The sequence below is a fragment of the Neofelis nebulosa genome, chromosome 2 (genome assembly GCF_028018385.1).
Source record: "Neofelis nebulosa isolate mNeoNeb1 chromosome 2, mNeoNeb1.pri, whole genome shotgun sequence".
Lineage (NCBI taxonomy): Eukaryota > Metazoa > Chordata > Mammalia > Carnivora > Felidae > Neofelis > Neofelis nebulosa.
In genome coordinates, this window is record NC_080783.1 from 201,337,303 (window position 1) to 201,363,695 (window position 26,393).

General features: G+C 38.5%; 1 protein-coding gene across 2 annotated transcripts in view; it reads left to right on the top strand.

Annotated features, from left to right (window-relative positions):
* Window positions 1–26,393, top strand: part of EYA3 (EYA transcriptional coactivator and phosphatase 3) — a 98,812-nt gene that overhangs the window by 60,445 nt on the left and 11,974 nt on the right. For both annotated transcript variants that reach the window (XM_058718418.1, XM_058718419.1), the window contains 9 exons: window positions 1,106–1,191; window positions 4,199–4,382; window positions 6,316–6,455; window positions 11,909–11,992; window positions 13,872–13,961; window positions 16,236–16,294; window positions 18,431–18,591; window positions 21,146–21,260; window positions 22,287–22,408. In XM_058718418.1, the coding sequence (XP_058574401.1) occupies window positions 1,106–1,191; window positions 4,199–4,382; window positions 6,316–6,455; window positions 11,909–11,992; window positions 13,872–13,961; window positions 16,236–16,294; window positions 18,431–18,591; window positions 21,146–21,260; window positions 22,287–22,408 (1,041 nt within the window). The remainder of the gene's footprint in view (window positions 1–1,105; window positions 1,192–4,198; window positions 4,383–6,315; window positions 6,456–11,908; window positions 11,993–13,871; window positions 13,962–16,235; window positions 16,295–18,430; window positions 18,592–21,145; window positions 21,261–22,286; window positions 22,409–26,393) is intronic.

A 26,393-nucleotide genomic window follows, 5' to 3' on the forward strand; every position in this document is an offset into this window, starting at 1 on the left:
CTAATCTCTTCTAGGTTTTCTTCTCAGCAGAGTACCCTCAGGGAAAGGAATAAGAATTCCCTCTGATTTTGATGAATACTCTCAAGTTTCTGCTTCATTTGTTCACCTGCCCTGTTCCTTATGGAGGTTTTCCTGTTAACTTTACCTCTAAAGGACTTTGTTGCTAATGGGATGGGGAGTCAGATAGTCAGGTCTACCTGATGGTAAACCTTTATGGTGTGTGTGGCTGCAGGGGAACCGTGTCTAAGAGTGCTTTATGGTAAGTGAGGGAGTGGAGTTCAAGACCAGTACCTCACAGTCTCATTTTCACTGTCCCCCTGAAAAAAGTCACTGTAACAAATACTAATCACTGAAGATTTGATTAAAACCCTGGTGGGATCTGTGATAGAAGAGTATGAAAAACCTAACTCAGATTCCTGTCCCAAGACAGGCAGCCTAAATAGCTTACAGGGTACATTTTTACCTGGAGAGAATAATATGCAATATTTTCCAAGTTTTTCCAGGCTCATTGGTAAAATCATTAAATGCCAAATCATTGTGTTTGTTGATCCACATTAGTAATCCATTATTTGAGTAGAGCCCAAGAAGCAACTCCAGGCATGTTAGAATTTGGGGGATCAGCTCTATTTCTCAAAATAATTATGTTGCATTAGGAAAGGCATAATTTGGGGCAAGTGATAAGAAATATCACAGTATAGGACTTACCTGTGGATTTACCAGAGCTCTTGTTTCTGTTGGCTGTCAATAAGTCACATTGCCAGTGAGTCATTTTTCAATGGCTATTTCAGGAAATAGACTGGAATGATTTGGTTTAGCTTCTGATTCTATTGATATCATTAGTATGAACCAGTACATTATATGTGAAGCCTTCTAGGACTTTAATAGGAAGAATTAAAGACTCAAGCTGAAACAGAAAAATGTTTGAGTTGTTTGATTTCTAGTCAAGACTAGAGTAAGGTGTGGCATCCAAAAGAGTAAAATTAGTATTTGTTTCTTTGCCAATGTTCTTTATCTCCTTGTAGATCTTAAAACACAAAATACTTTCCATTTCTTCTAGCCTTTTACATGGTATCTTTAATATCTTTTAACATTCTCAATCCTATAGCTTCAAGCACAAATGCCAGCCTGATATCCACTTCATCTACAATGGCTAATATTCCAACAGCAGCAGTTTCCAGCATCTCAAACCAGGTACTGTGCTAATCATCCTGTTTGATATGGTTCTTCAAGCTTGCTCTTCTCTCCATGGTCAATTTGCCAACCTAAGAAACAACCAGAACTAGGACACTGGATGGTTTCTCAGACTGCCATCCGTTTCTCTCATTACTGTGCTAAGCCTCTGAATGATATGGTTCTATCTACTCCTTTACCTACTACATGTGTCTGCCTCCTACCCAATTCCTACTAGAATGGAAGCTTCATAGGGATAGGGATTTATTTTTCAGTTTTGTTCACTCATACATACCCAAAGTTCAGAAAAATGCCTGGTACTCACATTAAAGACACATAATAAATATTTATGAAATGCATGTTCCTTCTACATTTTTATTTAGCCATTCATTCCTTTGTGAATTCCTTATGGTCTGGTCTCAGTCACTGTTCTATTAACTCTTTATGTTTAGATCACTGGCAATATTTTCAGTGTTTTAGGGTTTTTTGTTTTTGTTACGTTTTTATTTGTTTTCTCTGTAGCAATGAATCTTTTCTCCGTGAATCTCTTTTTCTGGCCGTAATTAACATGACTATTCTGGTTCATCTTTCTACATTTGACTGTTCCTGCATTTGTTCATTCTTATAGTTCACAAATTACTGAGTTTCTGCTATACATCAGTGTACCATTTATCTCTCTTCCTTTCATAGGTTTTCTTTTTGATCTTGTTTTCTCTACATAGACTGTAGACAGTCTTTGTAGTTTTCCACATGCTTATTATTCCATCCCCAGAAATGTTTTACCACATTCACAATGTCCATTTACTATTTCTGAAATGAACATTCTAGTACTGACCTCATGATATCTACAAGCTTCCTGCTGATTGATGGACATATTTTTCTTTAATGTCCTGCTATTTCCCTAAGTTCATCATAGCAAAAACCAGACTTTCATTCTACCGTTTTTGTCTCCTTGTCCTCTAAAAAAGTAAAACCACTTTTCCCTATGACTTCTCAATTATCAATGAGACCATTTTTAAATAAACCTAGGCCTCAAACCAGACCAGTTTTCAGTTTTTTTTCCCTCACCAATTCCCAATCCAACCGTTTCGTTTTAGTTTTTCCCCTTTAATCCTGAATTACCATAGTTAATTTTTCATCTAATCTCCAGTTTTTCCCTCTACCTATCCATTTTCTAAAATACTAATTGGCTGGCTCAGTTGGTGGAGCGTGCAGCTCTTGTTCTCAGGATCATGAGTTCGAGCCCCCATGTTACTAAAAAAAAATTAAAAAAAAAAAGATTTTAAAACACAATCTGATTAATTTTCTCAAAAGTCCACTTTTATCCCATCAGTCACCTGCCCAGAATCTTTTTTTTTATTAAAAAAATTTTTTTAATGTTTATTTATTTTTGGAAGAGACAGCATGAGCAGGGGAAGGGCAGAGAGAGGGAGAGACACAGAATCTGAGGCAGGCTCCAGGCTCTGAGCTGTCAGCACAGAGCTGGATGTGGGGCTCGAACTTGTGAACCACAAGATCACGAGCTGGGCAGAAGTCAGATGCTTAACTGACTGAGCCACCCAGGCAACCCCCGCCCCAGAATCTTTTTGTATTTTTATTTGTTGGTTTGATTTTGATAGTCCCTATCTCCTGCCCCCACACAAACTATACACCATCGCCTAAAGAATCCAAGTCACATTCGTGGCCTTGCATAATTCATTCAAACCTTTGTTTCAACCAGACTCAGCAACTCTGGTCCCTTAAAACCTTTTCAGGGCTTATTCATCCTCTTATTCCCTCCATCTGTTTATTTCAAAAAGGCTCTCTGACTACCAGTCTGCAGTGATAGTTGTCTTCCTCTGTATTTCACTCCTTTGACATATAATTTATTGCCAATTTGTTGGAATTTTTTTTGTCTTCTCCTGCTAGAGTTTTAACTCCCTTGAGTTCAGCCAGTACAACTTACTTTTTCCTTTTTTTTTTTTAAGCATATTTATTTATTTATTTTGAGAGAGAGAGTGCACATTGTGGGGAGGAGCAGAGAGAGAATCCCAAGCAAGCTGCACGTTGTCAGCACAGAGCCTGACGTGGGGCTCAGTCTCACAAATTGTGAGATCATGACCTGAGCCGAAATCAAGAGTCAGATGCTTAACTGACTGAGCCACCCAGGTGCCCCCAACTTACTCTTTTCTTTAATGTTGCATTCTCCCGCTCATACATGGATACACATACTGAGTTGTATTTGGTTTATGATAGATGCTCAGTACTACTTATAATTGGTCTGGTTGATTAGCTTCTTCCTACTTATTACTAACATCAGTATCAGTGGAAATTTTTTAAGGTATATATTTGAGCTAAACATCATATGCATTTTTTGTACAGTTTTATTAAGGCATAATTGATATATAATAATCTGCATGGATTTAAATTTATAGTTTGATAAATTTTGACATGTATGTGCTCATGAAACAATAAAAAATTCCCTCCAAATATTTTAAAGAAACTTCATATTTAAAGAAAACTTGATTATTTTAAAAAGAAAGAGAGATATTCAATTTTAAACTAGGAAACCTTAATGAGAGTTATGTAGGATAATGTACTTTTTTGTTTAAGCTCATCCGTTCTTAGAAAGCACTAGCATATAGCGGAGTTGTTTATAAACTTCCTAAAGAGTAGAATCTTCCAAAATTCTGTGAAAAAATTTACACAGAAATTCGATACCTAAAATAGAAAAAAAAAAAGAAAGAAAGAAAGCTGTTGAAGTAGAAAAAAAGACATTGTGTGTAGAGTTCATGGGACCCTTCACTTTCATCCTTCCGGTCATTCCAAAGACAGCCCCTGAAGTATCTCCTCTTGACTCTTAGGTTTCCACAGAATGCATTTTGGAAATCAGTGATTTAGATGGAAGCTATAGATGGGTAAATGAGATGTCAAATTAATTGTTTTAGGAAAATGATTATGAAGAAGAGGATCATGAAAGTCTCTTGTGTTGAAATCAACTTTTGCTTTAAGAGTCTTGTTTTCCTCCCTTACTCCCTTTGGTCTACAGGACTATCCTACCTATACTATCCTTGGTCAGAGTCAGTACCAGACGTGCTACCCCAGCTCCAGCTTTGGAGTCACAGGCCAGACTAACAGTGATGCTGAGAGTACCACAATAGCGGCAGCCACATACCAGACCGAGAAGCCTAGTGTCATGGTACCCGCACCTACAGCACAGAGACTTCCTTCTGGTAAGCGCCATCACTCTAAAAACTTTGGCTTAAGGGCACTTCATTCAGGAGATGATAGTGAAGTTCATTTTGTTGTGGTCTAAGTCACTGTTACTGTGCTTTTGGCTTTCCCTCTCCGGTGAGGAGTATTTAAACATTGGAACCCGACCATGTGATGAGTCATTGGCAGGCTGATGTAATACCTGATGCTATGAATAGAAAAGTACCAAGAATGAAAAGACTATTTGTGACTCCCACTCCACCCTTTAGCTTTAATGTGCTTGTGACCAGGAACTTTAGAATCTTGGCACATTTTGTAAAAGGTGGAGGACTCCAGTTTTACTCTATGCATATTTTGGACACCTGCCGAGGCCTCAGAGCAGTAGTTCTTAACTTTTTCTGTGTCATAGATCTCCAAGATTCTAAAGAAAGCTATGGTCTTTTCCCCCTCAGAGAAATACATAAAATTTAACCTACAAATTTAAACCTTTACATTTAGGTTTGAAATGTATCAATGAATTATGATGTCCAGGTTAAAACAAAAAACCCTGACATAAAGGCTTTATACTAAGCACATTAGTAAACATATGTATATGCTTCTTATTTGTCTCTATCTTTCAGGAAAATTTGGTGGTTGGCTGTCACATCACATAACAGGAGGAAGGACTGTTTATTGTTTTGTTAACACTGATGCATTTTGAAAAACAGGGCTCTCTATCAGCTAAAGCCGTTTTCTGTGCACCTTGCATTCACCAGTCTTCTAACTAAATAGACGTACAGATGGTCACTGCTTCAGACTTAATGACTGAAATAATTATATGTGTTGATGCCTTAGTTTTGAATTCATATCTCTAAATATCTTTGTTCTTCATAATGATTTTAACTTTTTAATAATGGAGAATTTCAAACCCTAGAAGTTGTCAGAATAGTATAATGAATCCTTTATGTATCCATCATCCATCTTCAACATTAACAACTCATATTTCGGCTACATCCAATTCTCTCCCCAAATTCCGGGCATCATATGTCTAAAAGATAAATAAATATTTGTTAGCATAACCACAATGACAATTACCCATCTAAAATAATTCAATAGTAATTCCTGAGTATCATAAAATCCTAAAAGGTATTATTTCTAGTGTTTTCATAAATGTTAGTTTTATTTTTCCTTTACGGTTTATTTAAATTAGGATCAAAGTAAGTCCCATACATTGGGATTGGTGGATGTATATTTTATGTCTCTTTTAACTTATAAATTCCCCTTTTTTTGTTCCCCAGTATACTGTATTTGTGAAGAAACTGGACTGTTTATCTCATGCCATTTCCCAGTCTAAATTTTACTGATTATATCTGTATAAGGTAGTTCAACATGTCCTGCTGCCTTCTGTATTTTATTTTAAATTGGTAAACAGATCTGGAGTCCTGGTTTTCAACTAAAGGGGATTTTTTTGTGCCACGCTCCCCTCCCCCATTCACCTAAGACATTTGGCAATGTGTGGAAACATTTTTGGTTGTCTTGTGGGTGGGGAGTGCTACTGGCATCTCGTGGATAGAGGCCAAGGGTACTGTTTAACCACGCATCCTACAAGGCACAGGACATCTACTCAACAAAAATTATCTGGCCCAAAATGTCAGTTGTGCCAACTTGAGAAACTCTGATTTAAAAAACTTGAGAAACAGGTTCAATTTTTTTGGCAAAACAGCTTTATAACTGTGTTCTTCCATTGAGAGACAGGTATACTAATTATAACTCCCTCTGTGATGTTAGAAGCTGTTGATGTTCCATGTTGATTTAGGTCTACATTCCTAAATCGCTTAGGTAAAGTTTGGTTCTCCAACCTTTTATCCCTGCAATATGATTCTTAAGGACAGAAAACATGCTGACTATCTATCTTCCTGTTCTGGTTCTTATAGCCTGTGACTACTGGCCATATGTCTCGGATTTCCTTTCCAGGAGACCCTTCGACAAGCCCGGCTTTGTCCCAGACTACACCAAATAAAGACGCTGATGATCAGTCCAGAAAAAACATGACTGGCAAGAACCGGGGCAAAAGGAAAGCTGATGCCAGCTCTTCCCAGGACAGTGAATTGGAAGTATGGGAAGAAATTCATTTGAGTTACCTACTTTTTTCTCATTTTTTAAGTTTATCAAACATACATATCTGAAACTCGTGGAGGTACTGTAGTTCTTTGTTGTATGGCCCTTGATTCCCGGGCAAAAGAAACGAAATTGGCCAAGTGAAAAGAGAAATGTAAAAACATTTCTTTGTGCCCATAACTCACTGTATTACTTTCAGATGCATTTCACCAAAGTGTCAAAAAAGCTTTTTAGAATTTAGGTAGCTGGGTAACTTTTTAAGAGAAAGAACAAACTCTTCTCTATGTTCCAGAGAATAGAAGGAACAGTTCCATCATATTCAGAAAGCAGAGGGTGCCACAAATAGTCTCATACTGTTCTCCATTTAAAAATCTGAAAGTAAAATGAAAGGGTGAGAGTGCTTTAGGCCAAGCCTCTGTGAGACATGCGACCAGATCTCCTAACTTATTAATGAGACCGGCACTCATGTATTTTGTGGTTAAGCACACATAATAAGAATTTATTATGGGCATACATTTGGCTTCATTATTTAAAAGATTAGAAAATCATACAAAACACTAATAATAGTGGATTTTTTATGTTCTTCTGTTTTCATTTTCGATTTTTCTGTAATATGATCATTTAATGGGGCAGGGGTTGCTGTATTTAAAAATGAGTTCATTGGGGTGCCTGACTGGCTCAGTAGGAAGAGCATTGGACTCTTGATCTCAGGGTTGTGAGTTCAAGCCCCACATTGGGTGTAGAGATTACTTTAAAAAAAAAATCTTAAAAAAAAAGATTATTGGGGTGCCCGGGTGACTCAGTTGGTTAAGCATCCAACTTTTGATTTTGGCTCAGGTCATGATCTCGAGGTCCATGACATCAAGCCCCACGTCGGGCTCCGTGCTGACAGCTCAGAACCTGCTTGGGGTTCTCTCTTTCCCCTCTGTCACCCCACCCCCACTTGTGCACTCTCTCTCTCTCAAAATAAACATTAAAAAAAAATGAGATCATTGATAGGTGTTAAGACATAACTAAATTGAGGCTATGTTTGGGGACTCTTTCCCTTTGTTCCTAAAAAGAAAAGTAAGAAAGAAAATCTAAAGTCCTATACACTTATTGGGGAAAACTGAGAACTCACTTAGTTTTTTTAACTGTGGTAAAAATGTACATAACATAAAAGTTACCATTTTAACCACTTTTAAGTGTACAACTCAGTGACATTAAGTATATTCACAATGTTTGTTACCACTATCTATTTTCAGAACTTTTTCATAATTCCAATCAAAAACTCTGCACACATTAATCATTCTCTCCTCCCACTAACTAGTCCCTAGTAACTTCTGTTTTACTTTCCGTTTCTATGAATTTGCATATTCTAGATATCTCATATAAATGGAATGATAGCAGTATCTACCCTTTTGTGTCACGCTTACTTTACTTAGCATAATGTTTTCAAGGTTCATCTATGTTATAGCATGTATTGGAACTTCATTTTGGGAGTGTCTGGGTGGCTCAGTCGGTTAAGTGTCCGACTCTTGGTTTCATCTCAGGTCATGACCTCAGGGTTCATGAGTTCAAGCCCCTCATCGGGCTCTGTGTTGACAGTGTGGAGTCTCCTTGGAATTCTCTCTCCCCCCTCTCTGTGCCCCTCCCCTGCTCGCTCTCTCAAAAATAAATAAAGTTAAAAAAAATCTTAAAACAGAAAAAAAAGAACTTGATTTCTTTTTATGGCTGAATAATATTCCATTGTATGTATATACCATATTTTGTTTACCCATTCATTTGTTGATGGACACTAGTAGTTTTTCATCTTCGAGTTATTGTGAATAATGCTGCTATGAAGATTGCCATCCAGATATCTCTAAGTCTTTCTTTTCAGTTATTTTTCCATATCCTCACCAACACCTGTTATTTCCTTTTTTTTTTTTTTTGGTTAATAATAGCTATCCTGGGGCGCCTGAATCTCACGGTTCGTGAGTTCAAGCCCCGCGTTGGGCTCTGTGCTGACAGCTCAGAGCCTGGAGCCTGCTTCAGATTCTGTGTCTCCCTCTGTCTGCCCCTCCACTGCTTGCACTCTGTCTCTCGCATTGTCTCAAAAATAAATAAACATTAAAAAAAATTTTTTTTTAAATAATAGTGATCCTAATGGATATGAAGTAGTAACTCATTGTGGTTTGTTGTTTTTTTTTTACATTTCCTTAACGACTAATAATGTTGAACATCTATATTTATTGGCTATTTGTATTATTTTCTTTGGAGAAATAACTGTTCAAATCCTTTGCCCAGTTTTTGATTTAGGGTGTTTGGTATTTTGTTGTTGACTTTTAGGAATTCTTTATATGTTCTAGATACTAATTACTTATCAAATATATGATCTGCAAAATATTTTCTTCTATTCTGTGGGTTCTTTTTACTCTCTGATAGTATTCTTTGATGCATAAAAGTTTTACATTTTGATGAAGTCCTATTTTTTTTTAATGTTTTTTAATGTTTATTTTTGAGAGAGAGAGAGACAGACAGCGTGCGAGCAGGGGAGGGGCAGAGAGAGAAAGACACAGAATCTGAAGCAGGCTCCAGGCTCTGAGCTGTCAGCACACAGCCCAGTAGGGCTCGAACACATGGACCGTGAGATCATGACCTGAGCTGAGGTCAGACTCAACTGACTGAGCCACCCAGGTGCCGCTAAGTCCTATATATTTTTGTTTGTGCTTTTAATGTTAAAAATGCAAGGTTATGAAGATATTTACCTATGTTTTCTTCTAAGAATTTCTTTTAGTTTGTAAGTTTCATAAATTTAGGTCTTTAATTCATACTGAGTTAAGTTTTTCTTCATATTGAGTTAATTTTTGTGTATGGTGTAAAGTAAGGGTCTAATTTCATTCTTTTGCATATGGATAGCCAATTTTCCTAGCACCTGTTGTTGGAAATACTTTCCTGTCCCCGTTGAATGGTTTTAGTATCCTTGTCAAAAATTGACCATATATATAAGGCTTTATTTCTAAGCTATCTTGTCTTTTTGAATGATCTGTGTGTCTATCCTTATGCAAATACCACATTGTATTGGTTACTGTAGCTTTCTAATAAGTTTTGAAATCAGGAAGTGTGAATCTTCCAACTTTGTTCTTTTTCAAGATTATTTTGGCTATTTAGGGTACCTTGAGATTCCATATGAATTTTTGGATGAGTTTTTCTATTTCTTTAAAAAGCACTGTTAGCAGGGGCACCTGGGTGGCTCAGTCAGTTGAGTGTCTCACTCTTGAATTTGGCTCAGGTCATGATCTTGTGGTTCATGGGCTCGAGCCCTGCTTAGGGCTTAGGATTCTGCGTCTCCCTCTTTCTCTGCCCTTTTCTTGCTCTCGTGCACATGGGTGCACATGCACACACACGCACACACTCTCAAACATGAAAAGAAATTGTAAAAAGCACTGTTGGGATTTTGATAGGGATTGTGTTGAATTTGTAAATCACTTTGGGTAGGAATGTTATTTTAACATTGTTAAGTCTTTCATCCATCAACATGAGTTGTCTTTCCATTTATTTAAGTCTAATTTCCTTTAGCAGTGTTTTATAATTTTCAGTGTACAAGTCTTTCACCTCCTCAGTTAAATTTATTCTTAAGGATTTTATTAGTTTTGATGCTATTGTAAATGGAATTGTTTTTTAAATTTCTTTGAGAATTATTCATTGCATGTATATAGAAGTACACCTCATTGCTGAGTTCATTTTTTAGCTCTTTCAATTTTTTATGGGTTCTTTAGGGTTTTCTGCCTATAAGATTGTGTCATTTGTGAACAGAGATCATTTTACTTTTTCCTTTCCAATTTGGGTTCCTTTTTTCCCCATTTCTTGCCAAATTATTCTGGCTAGGATTTCTAGTACTATGTTGAATAGAAGTGGTGAAAACAGGCATACTTGTCCTATTCCTGATCTCAGGGGTAATGCTTCCAGTCTTCAACCATTGAGTAAGATATTAGTTCTGTGTTTTTCATATACAGTCTTTATTATGTGAAGAAATTCACTTCTATTCCTAGTTTATTTGATGTTTTTTTTTTTATCATGGAAGTGTTGAATTTTGTCAGATGCTTTTCCTGCATCAGTTGAGATGACCATTGGAGTTCTTTTTCCTCTGTTTTCTTAAGGTAGCATATTACATTAATTAATTTTTTTATGTTGATCCATCCATGCATTCTAAGAACAAATCCCACATGGTCATGATGTATAATGCTTTCGGTATGCTGCTGAATTTTGTTTGTTAGTATTTTGTGGAGAATTTTTGCATCAATGTTCGTAAGAAATATTGGTCTGCAGTTTTCTTACAGTATCTTTATCTGACTTCAGTATCAGGGTAATGCTGGGTTCATAGACTGATTTAGGAAGTGTTCCTTCCTCTTTGACTTTTTGGAAGAGTTAAAGAAGGATTGGTGTTAAATATTCTTTAAATATTTGGTAGACTTTGCCAGTGAAACTATCTGGTCTTGGGCTTTTCTTTCTTGGTATCTTTTTGATTACTGATTTCAACCTCCTTACCAGTAAGTTAAGGGTCTATTCAGATTTTCCATTTCTTCTTGAGTCAGTTTTGGCATTTTGTGTATTTCTAGTAAGTTGTCCATTTCTTTTTTTTTTTTTAATTTTTTTTTTCAACGTTTTTTTTTTTTTTTTTTTTTTTTTTTTGGGACAGAGACAGAGACAGACATAGCATGAACGGGGGAGGGGCAGAGAGAGAGGGAGACACAGAATCGGAAACAGGCTCCAGGCTCCGAGCCATCGGCCCAGAGCCTGACGCGGGGCTCGAACTCACGGACCGCGAGATCGTGACCTGGCTGAAGTCGGACGCTTAACCGACTGCGCCACCCAGGCGCCCCAAGTTGTCCATTTCTATCTAGGTTATTTGTTGGTGTACAACTGTTCATCATATTCTCATATTTCTTTTTATTTCTGTAAAGTTGATAATAACATCCCTACTTTCATTTCTGATTTTACTAATTTGAGTCTTCTTTTTTTTTCTTCGTTAATCTAACTAAAAGTTGTCAATTTTGTAGATCTTTTCAAAGAAAGGACTTTTGGTTTTATTGGTTTTTCTCTGTTATTATTCTGCTTTCTGATTTATTTATCTCCATTCTAACCTTTAGTATTTCCTTCCTTCTGCTGGCTCTTAATTTGTACAGTTATGTTATTGAATGAGATCTTACTTCTTTTTTAAGGCATGCATTTACAGCTGTGAATTCCCCTCTCCACACTGCTTTCACTGCAGCTTATAAATTTTGGTATGTTGTGTTTTAATTTTCATTCATCTCAGCATAATTTCACTGGGAATTTTTTCTTTGATCCATTGGTTGTTTAAGATTGTGTTGTTTAATTTTCACATGTTTGTGAATTTTTTTTAGCTTTTTGTTAATGATTTCTTGTCTCATTCCATTGTGATTAGAAAAGATGCTTACTCATTATTTTTTATGTTTTCCTTCCTCAGCGGGTATTTCTGTGGGACTTGGATGAAACCATCATCATATTTCACTCTCTTCTTACTGGATCCTATGCCCAGAAGTATGGAAAGGTAATTCAAGTCTTTCTTCATTTGTTGTAATTGCCCTTCCCCTCACTATATGGGCAGATAACCAAGGTCACTTTCTCTGCCACCCCCAACTTACCCTGTTCACCTTTCACTTTCCATGTAAAACTTTTCCTGATGGCTTGTACCAGGCAGGCTACGTGGTCAGGCAGAGTTGATAAAGCTGGGGACTAGACCTAGAACCAGTGCTGAAAGCTGACGTTGTTCAAGAGTACTATTTTATAAAGACTAAGTTATGGGAATGAAGCTCAAAACAGAGTGGAGTCTCAGGATTATATATTCTAAAGACTGATCTTTTGGGGCGCCTGGGTGGCGCAGTCGGTTAAGCGTCCGACTTCAGCCAGGTCACGATCTCGCGGTCCGTGAGTTCGAGCCCCGCGTCAGGCTCTGGGCTGATGGCTCAGAGCCTGGAGCCTGTTTCCGATTCTGTGTCTCCCTCTCTCTCTGCCCCTTCCCCGTTCATGCTCTGTCTCTCTCTGTCCCAAAAAAATAAAAAAAATAAAAGACTGATCTTTTAACCTTTACATCACTTTTAACAGCCCAAACTAAGCATTTTATTTAGCTGCGTGTAAGCCAGATATGTAAATTTAAAATATATAAAAGTATAAAATATTTTTCTAAAATAGATTACATGCCTTCTTAAACTAAATATATCAAGCAGAAGTTAACTTATTTAGTCATCAGTATAAACATCAGTTTTTTGTTTTGTTTTGTTTTTAAACATCAGTTTTAATAGAGGGATAAACTGTGTATTTCTACACTGAATTATCTCCAGGCTTCTGTTTTTCAGTTTCTATGAATAAATTTTACGAAAATATTTGCTTCCTTTGCTCTCTTACTGTTCCCATTTATCTTATTGTCATTAATGTTTCTGTTAGAAGTACCTTCCACAGGCTTTTATTATCTAGGCTAGTTAGCTGATACGAACTCATACACTGTGGTTATAAAAATATGTAAAATAAGAGCCTCTAAGTGAAAGCCTTTCATTTACAGCCTCTAAGTGAAAACCTGATGGTTCGCTTTATTTATTTATTTATTTTAATAGAATTTGTTGTCAGATTGGCTGACATACAGTGTGTGAAGTGTGCTCTTGATTTTTGGGGTAGATTCCCATGGTTCATCGTTTACATACAAGACCCAGTGCTCATCCCAACAAGTGCCCTCCTCAATGCCCATCACCCATTTTCCCCTCTCCCCCACTCCCCCCCACTCCATCAACCCTCAATTTGTTCTCTGTATTTAAGAGTCTCTTATGGTTTGCCTCCCTCCCTGTCTGTTTGTAACTATTTTTTTCTCCTTCCCTTCCCCCGTGGTCTTCTGTTAAGTTTCTCAAGGTCCACATATGAGTGAAAACGTGATATCTGTCTTTCTCTGACTGATTTAGTTCACTTAGCATAATACCTTCCAGTTCTTGATGGTTCACTTTAAAGCTAAATATATTGGTTTTCCTACAAATATTTTGGCTTCTCAGGCTTTCTTATTTCCTGGCTATTGAGATTGTCAGAAAACTGACTTCTAGTATTATACTGTATAGGCATGTGTGTGGTGGGGAGGCAGAAGAGAGATAATGGGTGTTGCAATAGTAATATTTTAGCAATAGATAGCATTTCTCACAAAATAGAAAATTTCTACACAGATTGTTGTTGTTTTTTTTAAGTGGGTTTAGTTTTCTAAAAACGAAGTCCTGAGATTTTTAACTTTCCACAATCCCAGATTCTTGTAACTGTGAATGGAATTGCATCAGTAATAGCTAGTGGGCCTGTGTTGTTTTGGCCTTGACCCAGAATAACTCTGAAATATTTAAAGATTGGAACCAGTGCTGTTAGTACCAAGTCAAACAAATTTTTCACTTACTGCCTTCCAGGACCCAACAGTAGTGATTGGCTCAGGTTTAACAATGGAGGAAATGATTTTTGAAGTGGCTGATACACATCTATTTTTCAATGACTTAGAGGTAAGCGTTTTAAATTGTTTCTGTACTTCAGTAAAACATTTTGTTTGTTCCATAGCTATTTATTGAGCCAAGCTTACTGTTTTTAGAGGAAATGTGGTGAGACAGGGTGGTTGTGGAGAGGTCAGCTGGCCACTTAGGCATACATAGTCTTATAAGAACAGTGCCTTGGCTATGTCACCAGTCTTGGTACTGGCCCTCAATTTTATTGGCTCAAAAATTTGATTTTTGTTAGCCTGTTTGGAAGTGATCTAGATCTAGGGGAAATGTCAGCCCATCAGGCAAAAACAGTGAAATGTAAACCAACGTTCCTACTTATTCACCTATCTTAAATAATATATACAAGGTGGGTTTGATTCTTTGTACTCTTAATTATATTTTGACTATTTTTTGGTTTTACCTTCTTAAAATAAAATCTCTTGATTTGTCAGATCTGTGAATGGCTGCTCTACTAACTCATTATAATTTATACATGCTTATTATCCATGTGTACATTAACCTTGATGTCCAGAATCATTTTATAGTTAGATGCAAGGAAAACCAGTAACACTGAGAGCTTCTTGGTGAATATTTTTGGCTTTGACATTTAAGTTCACCTTTGAGGTAACCGTGGTGTAGTTAGAAACAGCACAAGACTGGGAAGTCAGAAGACCAGAGAGTGAGTTCCAGGTTAGGAAAGTTATCTCCGCATTCTGGGCTTCAGTTAAACAGCGATCCTACACCAGAAACTAATAACAGCTGTTCTACCTGGGGAAGAAGATGTGTTGCTGGGACACAGAGGTTGGAAGGAGCAGACTTGTCACTTTATGTTCTTTTGAGTTTCAAACAGTGTACTATTTATATAACCTAGTTTTTAAAAACAGTGAAAATTTTTAATTAAAAATAAGATAGTGGGGCACCTGGCTGGCTCAGTCAGAAGAGCATGAAACTCTTGATCTCAGGGTTGTGACTTTGAGCCCCATATGGGGTGTAGAGATTACTTCAATAAAATTAAAAAGAAACTAAAAAAATAAAAAATAAGATAGCATTTTATAAACACAAAGTAATCCTATTTCTTTTTAAATACAATCTAGTTCTACTCAGTGGACAGTTCTCCAACAAACTGTATTACCAGAGCTCTAAACCCCAGTACTTTTGTCTAAGCTCCACAATGCTTAATCTTCCTCAACTTCACATGTTGATACGTTAGGACATCATAGTTTTTATTCAGGAAACATTTATTGAAAACCTACTTTGTGCCAATAATTATTGCCAAATTGTATTTGTAATGATTTTCTAGACATAGTCCTCACTCAGGACTGAAAGTTCTGTGAAGAATTTGACCTGAATGTGTTCCTGCCCCCCCAGGTCAGTGGTTCTCAACTTTAGGGGGCATAAGAATCACCTGGGGAGCTTGTTAAAAATGAAAATTCTAGGATTTCACTCCCAGAAATTCTGATTCAAGTAGGTCTGGGGTGGACCCAAGAATATGCATTTTTTAAAAACTTCCCCAGGGGATTCTGATGCAGGTGGACATCACAACATTGCCCTAGGTGGTGTCAGAGGAGTGAATCTCTCCGAGTTAGGCAGGGGGTGGCATTTTATGTCAGTAGTAGCACGGGTGTGGTGGAAAGAACCTTGGATTCAAATTAGAAGGCTGAGGCTCTTCTTAGTTTCTATCTATCACTGGTTCTGTGACCTTGGATCATTCATGTCGCCTCACTTTTAGAACATGAGGAGATTAACTTAGGTGACCACTTCTAATTCCTATGTTTGGATGTACAAGTTTCTGTTTCAGTCATTCTGTTTTGATACCATACTCTACCAGTATCTCTTTCATCTGCAAAAATTTGTTGGGTACATACCATGTAAGAGCACATGCTACATAGGACCAGACTAGAAGGGTACAAAGGAGGTGTAAGATACGGGTTGTGCCAACAGAGGGCTACAGTGTAATAGAACTTACACTGTAGTCTAGCATAGGACATGGACCTACCTGACAGTGTAAGGGAGCTTGTGTTTATTCCCCTGAGCTATTGTGTTAACTCCATGACTGTTGAGATAAGAGCATACCTGAAGGTTGGGATGGTTAAGGAAAATTTCGTGGACTGTGGGATATGAATTAGGCCTTAAAAGAAGTTGGACAGCAGGGGGGTGAGAGTGATCCTCCACACACAAGAGAGACTATGAGGTATTTCATCATCTGCCGTAATTTGTGGTCTTTTTACAATATGTCATGGTGGTGATAGCGCTTCTACTCCCTGGACTGAAATAGTGTGTGGTTTTATCTTTTAACAGGAGTGTGACCAGGTGCATGTGGAAGATGTGGCTTCTGATGACAATGGCCAAGACTTGAGGTGATAGAAACAGTGATGCCTTAAACATCAGAATGCCTGTACACAATCACTGTCTAGGTTCAGAGGAAAACAAAGATGAGTAAGACATGGCCCTAAAAGTTCTCACGGTCTGGTAGAGGAGACAGAGACAAACAGTTAACGATGGCAGTGTGCAGAGGTGACAGTAGAAAATGTGATGGAGCACAGAAAAGAAAGTAATTCTGGCGTCTGCGGGGAGCAGCTGGTTGCCAACATTGGAGCGGCCTTCTCAGTGCAGAATTTGAGTATGGCCTTGAATGGGGAGCAATGACAGGATGAGGAAAAAGCATTTCAAAGTAAAGGGTGCACTCATTTCTCTTTGGCTAGATTTTCAGTCAGGAGGAGTGTGCTTCCACACTGGTTAGTTTTAGATACAAATAAGCATCAGAAGTTTTACCAAGGAACCTAATTGTGGGGGTCTGCTGGTGTCAGGACTAACCCTATGGGAGGCGATCTTAAAATGTTCTATCAGGGAACACTAAACCAAGCGGGTCTCAGTGGCAAAATGCCTGCTCGGCCTCCTCATATCTCTCTTGGCTGCTGTCTCCTGGCCCAGCAGTCTTGGCTAAGAATAATTCAACAATTTATCTAGCTTATATTTGAAGACTTTAAGAAAAAAAGACCGTCCCATTTTTCATGTTCATTTGTTTTGGTGTTTGTCCCTTTTCAGTAGGCAAAAAGTTCTTTCCTGTGTCTCCTGTAAAATTGTTTCATCCATGAATTTTCAAACATAGAGCAGAGCTGGGCATGCCTCTCCCTGAGGGCCTAATCCTGTAGGGCTGAGAACGAGGTGAAGGTTCCACATCAAGAACAGCATCCAGTCACGCGTGTTGTGCTTGCACAGCCATGGAGCATACTGTTCCTGCAAGATTTCACTGGACTTTTTAGGAAAGAGCCTGGTCTGAAGCAGTTGTGATCCACCTAAACCCTAGTGGTTTTTTTTCCTTTTATACACATGGCTAACCAGTACTTACCGAAATGTCTTGGCAACTTTATTTCCTTAGATACAGAATCTTAACACCTATTGAACTCAGTTTTGACTTTCAGTTGAACCAGGTTGTCCCTAATTCTGTCGGTCATTTTGTCAATCTCCACTTAGGAAGTGTTCATCTCTCCCAGCCTGTTTCACTGTATTACTTAACTGTTGCTGTGTAACATGACCCCAAAACTAGTAACCTAAAGTTATAAACATTATCATCTCATAGTTTTTATAGGACAGGAACTTGAAAGTGACTTAGCTGGGTACTTTTGAATCAGGGTGTCTGAAACTAAAATCAGGATATTGGCTGGAGCTAAAATCAATCATCTGAAGGCTTGATTAGAACTGGAGGAGCTGCTCGCGACCTCTCACCTGCGGCTGGTAGTGGGAGACCCCTTTTCCTCACTATCTGTACGCCTCTCCATAGGGCAGTCTGAGTGTTCTCATGTGACAGCTGATGTCTTTCAGAGCAAGTGATCCAAGAGAGAGCAAGATAAGCCTAGTCTCTGAGGTCTAACACCCTTGCTTCGACCACATTCTGTTTATATTTAAATGCAGTCCATACCTATAGAGAAAAGAATTAGAAGAGAGCAGTATTAAAGAATTTGAGGACATTTTAAAGTCACCACTATGACCCATGAACTTAATAAACCAGCTAACATCTCTGAAGAATATCTCCATTATATCTTGCAATTATTAGTATTTGGGGTTATTTCCTTCCATTATTTCTTCACATGTTTCTCCACTTTCCATAGTTGCCATCATTTGTGTGTATGTCTGTGTGTGTGTACACAAAAATGTTATATTCCGGGGTTTTGGTGGTTTTTTTTTTTCACTGTAAGATATGCTGTCATTCATGAAAAGACACTCTAAACCATGACCACCTCTAGGGGAAGTTGGTGCTTGAATGGTTCCTACCTCTTGTTCCCTCTCTCTCCTTTCTTTGATAGCAGTAATAGGGGTGAGGGAGATGACTAATGGAAGATAGATTCTGACACGCAGAGATTAAGGGAAAAGGTTCTTAAAGCCTTTAGACTTGATGTCAGATGCCAGGAATAGGACAGAGAATCCCAGGTGGCATTCAGCCAAAAACCTCAGACAATAGCAGTATTAATTTTCATCATCCTGTCTCTCTGCAGCAACTACAGTTTCTCAACAGATGGTTTCAGTGGATCAGGAGGCGGTGGCAGCCATGGTTCCTCTGTGGGTGTCCAAGGAGGTGTGGACTGGATGAGAAAACTGGCTTTCCGCTACCGAAAAGTGAGAGAAATCTACGATAAGCATAAAAGCAATGTGGGTGGTAAGTGTGGCATACGAGCAGTCTGATACTCTGTTTCCTTCTGACTTCTTGCATTCTTTTCCAGGCATCCCTTAGAACTCCCTAGCAACTGCCTAGGAATTGGGGCTGCAATAACATTTTAATTTTGTATTAAAAAAATTAAGGTTTGATTGAAACCCTTTGAAGAGGAAGCTTGACATTTCTCACGCACTTCTCTTAGCATTGCTTTGCAAAGTTCTCCTGTTTATTAGACAAATACCTTTTTAAAGGAAATGTGTTCCAGATATTATGTTTGATGACTTGTTTTATTCTGGACTCACAACTATTGTCAGTACTAATAGGTTGCCATATTTTTTGACTGATTTATCTAACCATCAGAACAAGTCAGGTAGAGGGGCTCCTGGGTGGCTCAGTCAGTTAAACAACCAACTTTGGCTCAGGTCATGATCTCACGGTTCAGGAGTTTGAGTTCCACGTCGGGCTCTTTGCTGACAGCTCGGAGCTTTGGATTCTGTGTCTCCCTCTGTCAGGTAGAACTAGTGACTAGGTTTCTAGTGGATGGAAAACTAGGTCCAGAATTATAGTTGGCAGTGGCCAGGTGTTGGACCTTGGAAATCCTTTCTGCCCAGAAATACCTCAAATATCGGCTGTCACTATGCCTAAAATTCCATTATTTGTAATTAATTAATTAACCATAGGTTGTTCAAATTAGAAGAGACATTTCTCATTTTGCATTTTGCATTGAGAAATGTTTATTATGAGAGTACTGAGGGCAGCTTACCCATAGTCACAGCTGGAATCCAATCTCCTAACTCTTGGTCCAGTGCCCTTTACATTCATGCAGTTCCCACCCACCCCCCTTTTTTTTTAAGTGTAAGAGATTTATCTATTTTTTTATTCTTTATTTTTATTTTTATTTTTTTTTAAGTAAGCTCTACACCCAATATGGGGCTTGAACTCACGACCCCAAGATCAAGAGTCGCATGCTTAATGACTGAGGCAGCCAGGCACCCTCATGCAGTTCCTTCTTTAGTGATGTACCCTTATAAGAAAAAAAAATTAAACTGTGAACCATTACCCTCAGAGATCTGCATATACACAAAATGTTGCATGAAGTTTCAGGGATTCCATGCACTGTCTAGTGGTATATTACCCCGGATCAAGAGAGTCCTCCTGCCACACCATGCTGCTTTACATTTTGGTGCAGAAAGTAAAAATAGGACTTCAAAGATAATTTGTTTCATTTCTTTTAGAGCCCTCCAGTACCAGATAAAAATCACAGGCATCTGGGCTTTGGGAATCTAATTTGCTTTTTTTAGATTCCCCTTCTTATGGCCTATTTTTTTATAATGATTCAGAGTTAGTACTTTTTATTTTGACACCTCCATCTTTTTGCTTTTACTCTCTGCAGACATTAGCCTTTCTTTTGTTAGTTTTCATATACAACCTAAGTATCTGATCCTTTTTTTGCCCAGTGAGTGCCAGGACCTGGTTTTCTGAAGAAAGTGATATGATGCTCTGTGAGAATCCCCTGAGCCTACCCTGGGAAACATATTAAAACTATTGTCTACCTGTATTTTATAAAATAAGAATTAACAAAAGTGCCACATCATATTATTAGTTAAGAGTGTGACATATACACTTATGTGTGGGTCACATACTGGTTTTGTTGTTTTATCAGAGATGTTGAAAGTCCTGTAATTCTAGGCTTGCATTGTGAAACCATCAATCTGAAAACATATTATGCACAGTTCTCACAGAAATGCCTTCCATTTTTATGGAATAATTGTAGTAGAATATAGGATTTCTCTTTCTACCTTCACTATAAGAAAATACAGGGCCAGATTGATTATTTGAATATTGTAATTCAAGTGTCTGATAACATGCTCCCATCAGATCAGTTCTGTTTTGTTCTGTGTTTAATTGTCTGATGTTAAGCACTGTTTTAGTCTCTTCTTATCTGGAGTTGTTTCACAAGTAAGTATGTACAAATAAATGATGTTCATAGAGTTGGTTGTTGAACCTGGAATCTCAGGGCTGTGAAAGCACAGTCCCACGGGAGCAGTGCAAGGCAGTGCAAAGACTTCTGAAACCAAAAACACTGACCTGCTTTGTGATCTTAGGCAACCTCCTTTTCCTCCCCGGGCTTTGGTTTCTTTAGAGAGATTGGAAATGCTGCAGACGCTCCCAACTATAACCTTCATTTTGCCCCCTTTGATTCTTGATATCACGTCTAAAGCAGTGCTCCTCAAAGGATGGTCCACCAGTCTGCAAAGTATGTTATTGGGTGGTGATGAAAGAGTGAGCTTGTGGCAGAATTTAATCACAGTGTTTCTTTCAGCTGATTTTGTTGTGGTGGTTGCCCCCCACCCCCCAGCAAAACATTCTGATAAAGTCAAAAAGACCTCTTAATTAAGTAGGCTACTCTAGGGTTTTACCAGGAAGAGAAACCTGTTAGCTCGGTAGAATATTTCAGTGACTCACAGTGTTTCTAAATTGAATTTAGAAGTTGCTTCCTAGGTGTCAGCAAGGATATGTTGTCAAATGATAAATGTGTCTGCTTTTATTCTGAAAGGCCTGCTCAGTCCCCAGAGAAAGGAAGCACTGCAGAGACTGAGAGCAGAAATTGAAGTTTTAACAGATTCCTGGTTAGGAACTGCATTAAAGTCCTTACTTCTCATCCAGTCCAGGTATGGTACTTCTTTTAGTTCTCACCCTCTCTAAGAAACACTCTTTACTACCCCAGTCTGTGATAGGCCACTCTCTAACATAGGTTTGGGCTCGTGGTAAGAGGAGTTTAAAGGATGCAGGAAAACATGTAGGGTAGGTAGGAGGTAAGGTCATTCTGCGTTAACAGCACACCTTCGAATTTTAAGAGAATATTTATACATGAAAGCCTTTTTTTTCTCCTTACTTTTTTCTCACAGAATTAAAGCTCAGTGACCAATAATCTCCAGCCAGGAGATGGCCCAGTCACATCAAAGAATCCATGTAGGAGACACATCACATATTCTAGGTACAGGACACTCTGAAGAAATGTACCAAAACCCACTTAGGAAGGCAGGATTCAAAAGGAATGTATTAAGCAGTTTAGGGATATTTCAGCTTGAAGCTCAGAATGGGAAATAAATACAGTCAAGTACAGTCTGCACTAATACCCTATTGCTCCCTCCCTCAAAGCAGGAATTCCAGATCTACAACTTAGTAGAGCAAACAGTAAAACTGACACTGAAGGGTGGGTATTCCTGAAGGTAAAGTACATGTGAAATTAACATGTATTCTGGAATTGGTGCTGCTTTTGTGTAAAAGGCAAAGAGGACTTAAGTCATATCTTATTCAGGGCTGAGTTACACTCAGATGAAATAGCACTGTGACTATAAGCCTTTTTGCTGGTTTCCTAGCGTGTAGGGTCAGTGACATGGATTGGTGGTTTATTTGCTAACGAGTGCAGTGAGCTAGAATGGTTAGAAGGGAAATGAAGCAAGAATCAAGTTGCTACTCTGTGCCCACTATATATATAGAATCACTGTCCTTTAATATAGGAAATAAATAAACCTGAGATAATTAGACCAGTAACTGAACATGGCCCTGAACAAATATCAGGCCCTTTGAGGTTAGTTTTTACTCATTAGTTCCCAAAGAGAAGGCCCGTTCAAATTCTTGCTCCCAGGTTAGTTTGGTTTCACCTTTTTCTTTTTCTTTTTTCTCCCTTCTAGAAAGAATTGTGTGAATGTTCTGATCACTACAACCCAGCTGGTTCCAGCTCTGGCCAAAGTTCTCCTATATGGGCTAGGAGAAATATTTCCTATTGAGAACATCTATAGTGCTACCAAAATTGGTATGGTTCCTATTTTGTTTCTTGTCACTTGCTTTACATAATACTACCTACTTATGATGCACTTAATTATTTACTAACCCCTTAATTAGGCATTTTAGAGAGAGAGAGAGATCGATCTGTAACCCTCACAGCAGTCTTCCTAATACTAGTGATGGGCCAGTTCAGGCTTAACAGCTGTGTAAGCTTGCTCAAGCCTTCATAGCTAGTAAGTTGCATAAACAGGATTCAAATCCAGGTTTGTAGAACTTAAAATTTATCGTGTTCTTTCCTTTTATAATAATTGGAAGAACATATAGGTAGCTTAGAAATCTACCTTTTTTTGTGAGAGGGGGAGAGAGCACATGAGTGCATGCTGCCATGGAGGGTAGAAGGGGCAGAGGGGGAGGGAGGGAGGGAGGGAGGGAGGGAGGGAGGAAGGGAGAGAGAGAGAGAGAGAGAGAGAGAGAGAGAGAGAGAGAGAGAAAATATCTTAAGCAGGCTCCATGCCCAGTGTAGAACCTGATGCGGGGCTCATCTCACTGAGATGACCTGAGCCGAAATCAAGAGTCAGATGCTCAACTGACTCAGCCATCCAGGTGCCCCTACAAATCTCCTTTGCCTCATTCCAAGTTTCTTTTTCTTTTTCACAGAGAGAGTGCTGCAGTAGAGTATAATAGAAAAAGCACTAGATTAAAAATCAAAGGCTAAGCTGCATACTTAAAAATGGTGAAATCTCTCACACCCATTAGGATGGCTGCTGTCAAAAAAAGAAAAATAAGGGAGCCCATGTGGTTCAGTCGGTTGAGTGTCCAACTCTTGATTTTGGCTCAGGTGATAATCTCATGGTTTGCGGGGTTGAGCCCCACATTGGGCTCCACTCTGACAGCACAGAGCCTGCTTGGGATTCTCTCTCTCCCTCTCTCCAGTGTCTCTCAAAATAATACACTTTAAAAGAAAAAAGAAAGAAAAGACAAATAAGGGTGCCTGGCTAGCTCAGTCAGTGGAGCACGTAACTCTTGATCTCGGGGTCGTGACTTCGAGCCCCATGTTGGGCATAGAGTTTACTTAAAAATAAAATTAAAAAGAAAAAGAATAAGAAGTGTTGACAAAGATGTGGATAAATTGGAACCCTTCTGCCCTTTTGGTGGGAACATAAAATGTTGAAACTGCTATGGAAAACCATACAGCAGTTCCTCAAAAAAATTAAAGATAGAACTATCATATGATCAGCAATCCCACTTCTGGGTATATATCCAAAATGATTGAATGCAGGTTCTCAAAAAAATATTTGCACACCTGTGTTCATAGTAGCCAAGAGATGGAAGCAGCTCAGATGTCCATCAAATGATTGGCTCGACAAGATGTGGTGTATACGTACAGTGGGGTTTTATTCAGTCATAAAAGGGAAGAAACTCTTGTCACATACAGCCACACGTATCAGCCTTGAAGGCACTCTGCTAATGGGGTAAGCCAGTCACAGAAAGACAAATACTTCTTAGAGTAGTCAGATTCATAGAAATAGAAAGTAGAATGGCGATTAAACAGGGGCTTGGAGGGGAGGGAAATGGGGAATTGGCTGTTGAATGGGTATAGAATTTCAGCTTTGCACCATGAAAATTTCTAGAGATATATGTTGCACAACAATGTGAGTATACTTTACTGAAGTGTACATTTAGAAATGGTGAAGATGGCAAATTTTCTGTTACGTGTTTCTTACCACAGTTTTTTGAAAAGGAAAAAAATAGTAATAAGGACTAGAATTCAAGTCCTATCTCTCCCAGTTACTAGTTCTTACCTTAGGCAAATTACTTTATCTCCTGAGCCTCAGTTTTCTTATATAAAATGAGAAACTTCCAGATAGGTTGTGAAATCAAATGAGACTATATGAAGGTACTTTTTAACCCCTAAAAATGTATTCAGTACCAAATATGTGAGACAGTGGGTACTCAGTAAACATCTGCTGAATTAATTAATTGGTGCCAGGTTTATACAAGACCAACTTGTTCTATTAAGAAGGCAGCAGAGGGGCACCTGGGTGGCTCAGTGGGTTAAGTGTCTGACTTCGGCTCAGGTCATGATCTCACAGTTTGTGGGTTCGAGCTCCGCATCAGTCTGCGTGCTGACCGCTTGCTCAGAGCCTGGAGCCTGCTTCAGGTTCGGTGTCTCTTTCTCTCTCTGCCCCTCCCCCGCTCACGCTTTGTCTCACTCTGTTTCTCAAAAAATAAATAAATGTAAAAAAAATTTTTTTTTTAATAAAAAAAAGGCAGCAGAATCTCACTCTGCTTCTTGTGTGCTACACATGGTCAGGGAAAGAGGAACATGACAACCCTCTCCTCGCCTGTTCAGACTCTTTCTGCTTACAGCTTCTACTTCCACATTGTACCATTGTACTTCCTGGAGTTTGAAGCTGAGCTGTGGTTATTCATTTTTTTAATCTACTACATGCCTACTGATCAGCTTTCTCCATAAAAAGTAGGTCTGATTTTTTTTTTTTCTTTTTGTATCCCAGGACCTGTGGAGGTTATAAGCCCACCAAACCCTTTTGACATTTATTTTTGTTCCTTCATTCACCAAATGTTTCTTGGTCACCTTTATATGCAAGGCATTTTGCTAGGCGTTGGGGATACAGCAGTGATCCAAAAAGACAAAAATCCTTGCCCCTAGTGGGAAGAAATGGTCGGTCAGTAAATAAGTTAGTAAGTAACCTACATATGTCATATGGTCATAAGTACTATGGCTGACAATCAGGAAAAGAAAGTCATGTTTCCTTTTTTTAAATTTTTTTTAATGTTTTATTTATTTTTGAGAGAGAGAGACAGAGTATGAGCAGGGGAGGGACAGAGAGAGAGGGAAACACAGAATCAGAAGCAGGCTCCAGGCTCCGAGCTATCAGCACACAGCCCAATGCAGGGCTCGAACCCATGAACCATCAGACCATGACCTGAACCGAAGTCAGACGCTTAACTGACTGAGCCACCCAGGCGCCCCTAATTTTTTTATTTTTGAGTGAGAGAGAGAGCGAGAGCACGCATGGGGGAGGAGCAGAGAGAGAGAGAGGGAAACACAGAACCCAAAGCAGGTTCCAGGCTCCAGTCAGATGTTCCTGATGGATCAAATAAGGTTGCTTTTAGCTACATGGAGGAGATCATTAATAATCTTGATGTGCAGTTTGAGCAAAATGATGGGGGTGAAATCCTAATTGGAATGGACTTAAGAGAGAATGGGAAGAGCTGGAGAAGTCAACCATATGACAACACTTTAGATCAATTGTAAAAAATAACAAAGAAATGAGGCAGTAATTGGAGAAGTATATGGGTTCAAGAAGATTTTCGAACATAAGAGAAATTCTACCAAGTTGATATGCAGGTGGAAATGATTCACACATGAGGAAGGACAATAGCGATGCCTCCTGTGTGTCAGGTATTGCCAAGATGCTAGGAATACAGCAGTTACAAAATCCTCTGTACTCATGGAACTTATCTTCACTTGCTGGTGCTAATTGGGTTATCTATCCATATGAAGAGAAAAGCAGAATTATATTCCTTCTTTATGCTATTTGAAAAAATAAATCCCAAATGGATTAAAAAAAAAAAAAAACATGGTAAGCAGAAGTTTAACTTTTAGAAGAAAATACAGAAGAGTAGAAAAGGATCTCATTTAAAAGACCCCAAAATTAGGGGTGCCTGGGTGGCTCCATGGCTTGAGCACTGACTCTTGGTTTCAGCTCAGTGATGATCTCACAGTTAGTGAGTTCAAGCCCCACATAGGGCTCCATGCTGATGGTGCGAAGCCTGCTTGGGATTCTCTCTCTCTGCCCCTCCCCTGCTCGCTGTCTCTCTCTCTCTTTCTCTCTCTTTCAAAATAAATAAACTTAAAAAAAAAATAGACCCCAAAAATAGTTCTAAAAAACAAAAAATTATTGTTTTGATTAGATGAAGCTTTTAATTTTATATCCAGTGAAAGATCGTATAAAGTGACAAAACAAACCAGACAAGATATTTGCAAC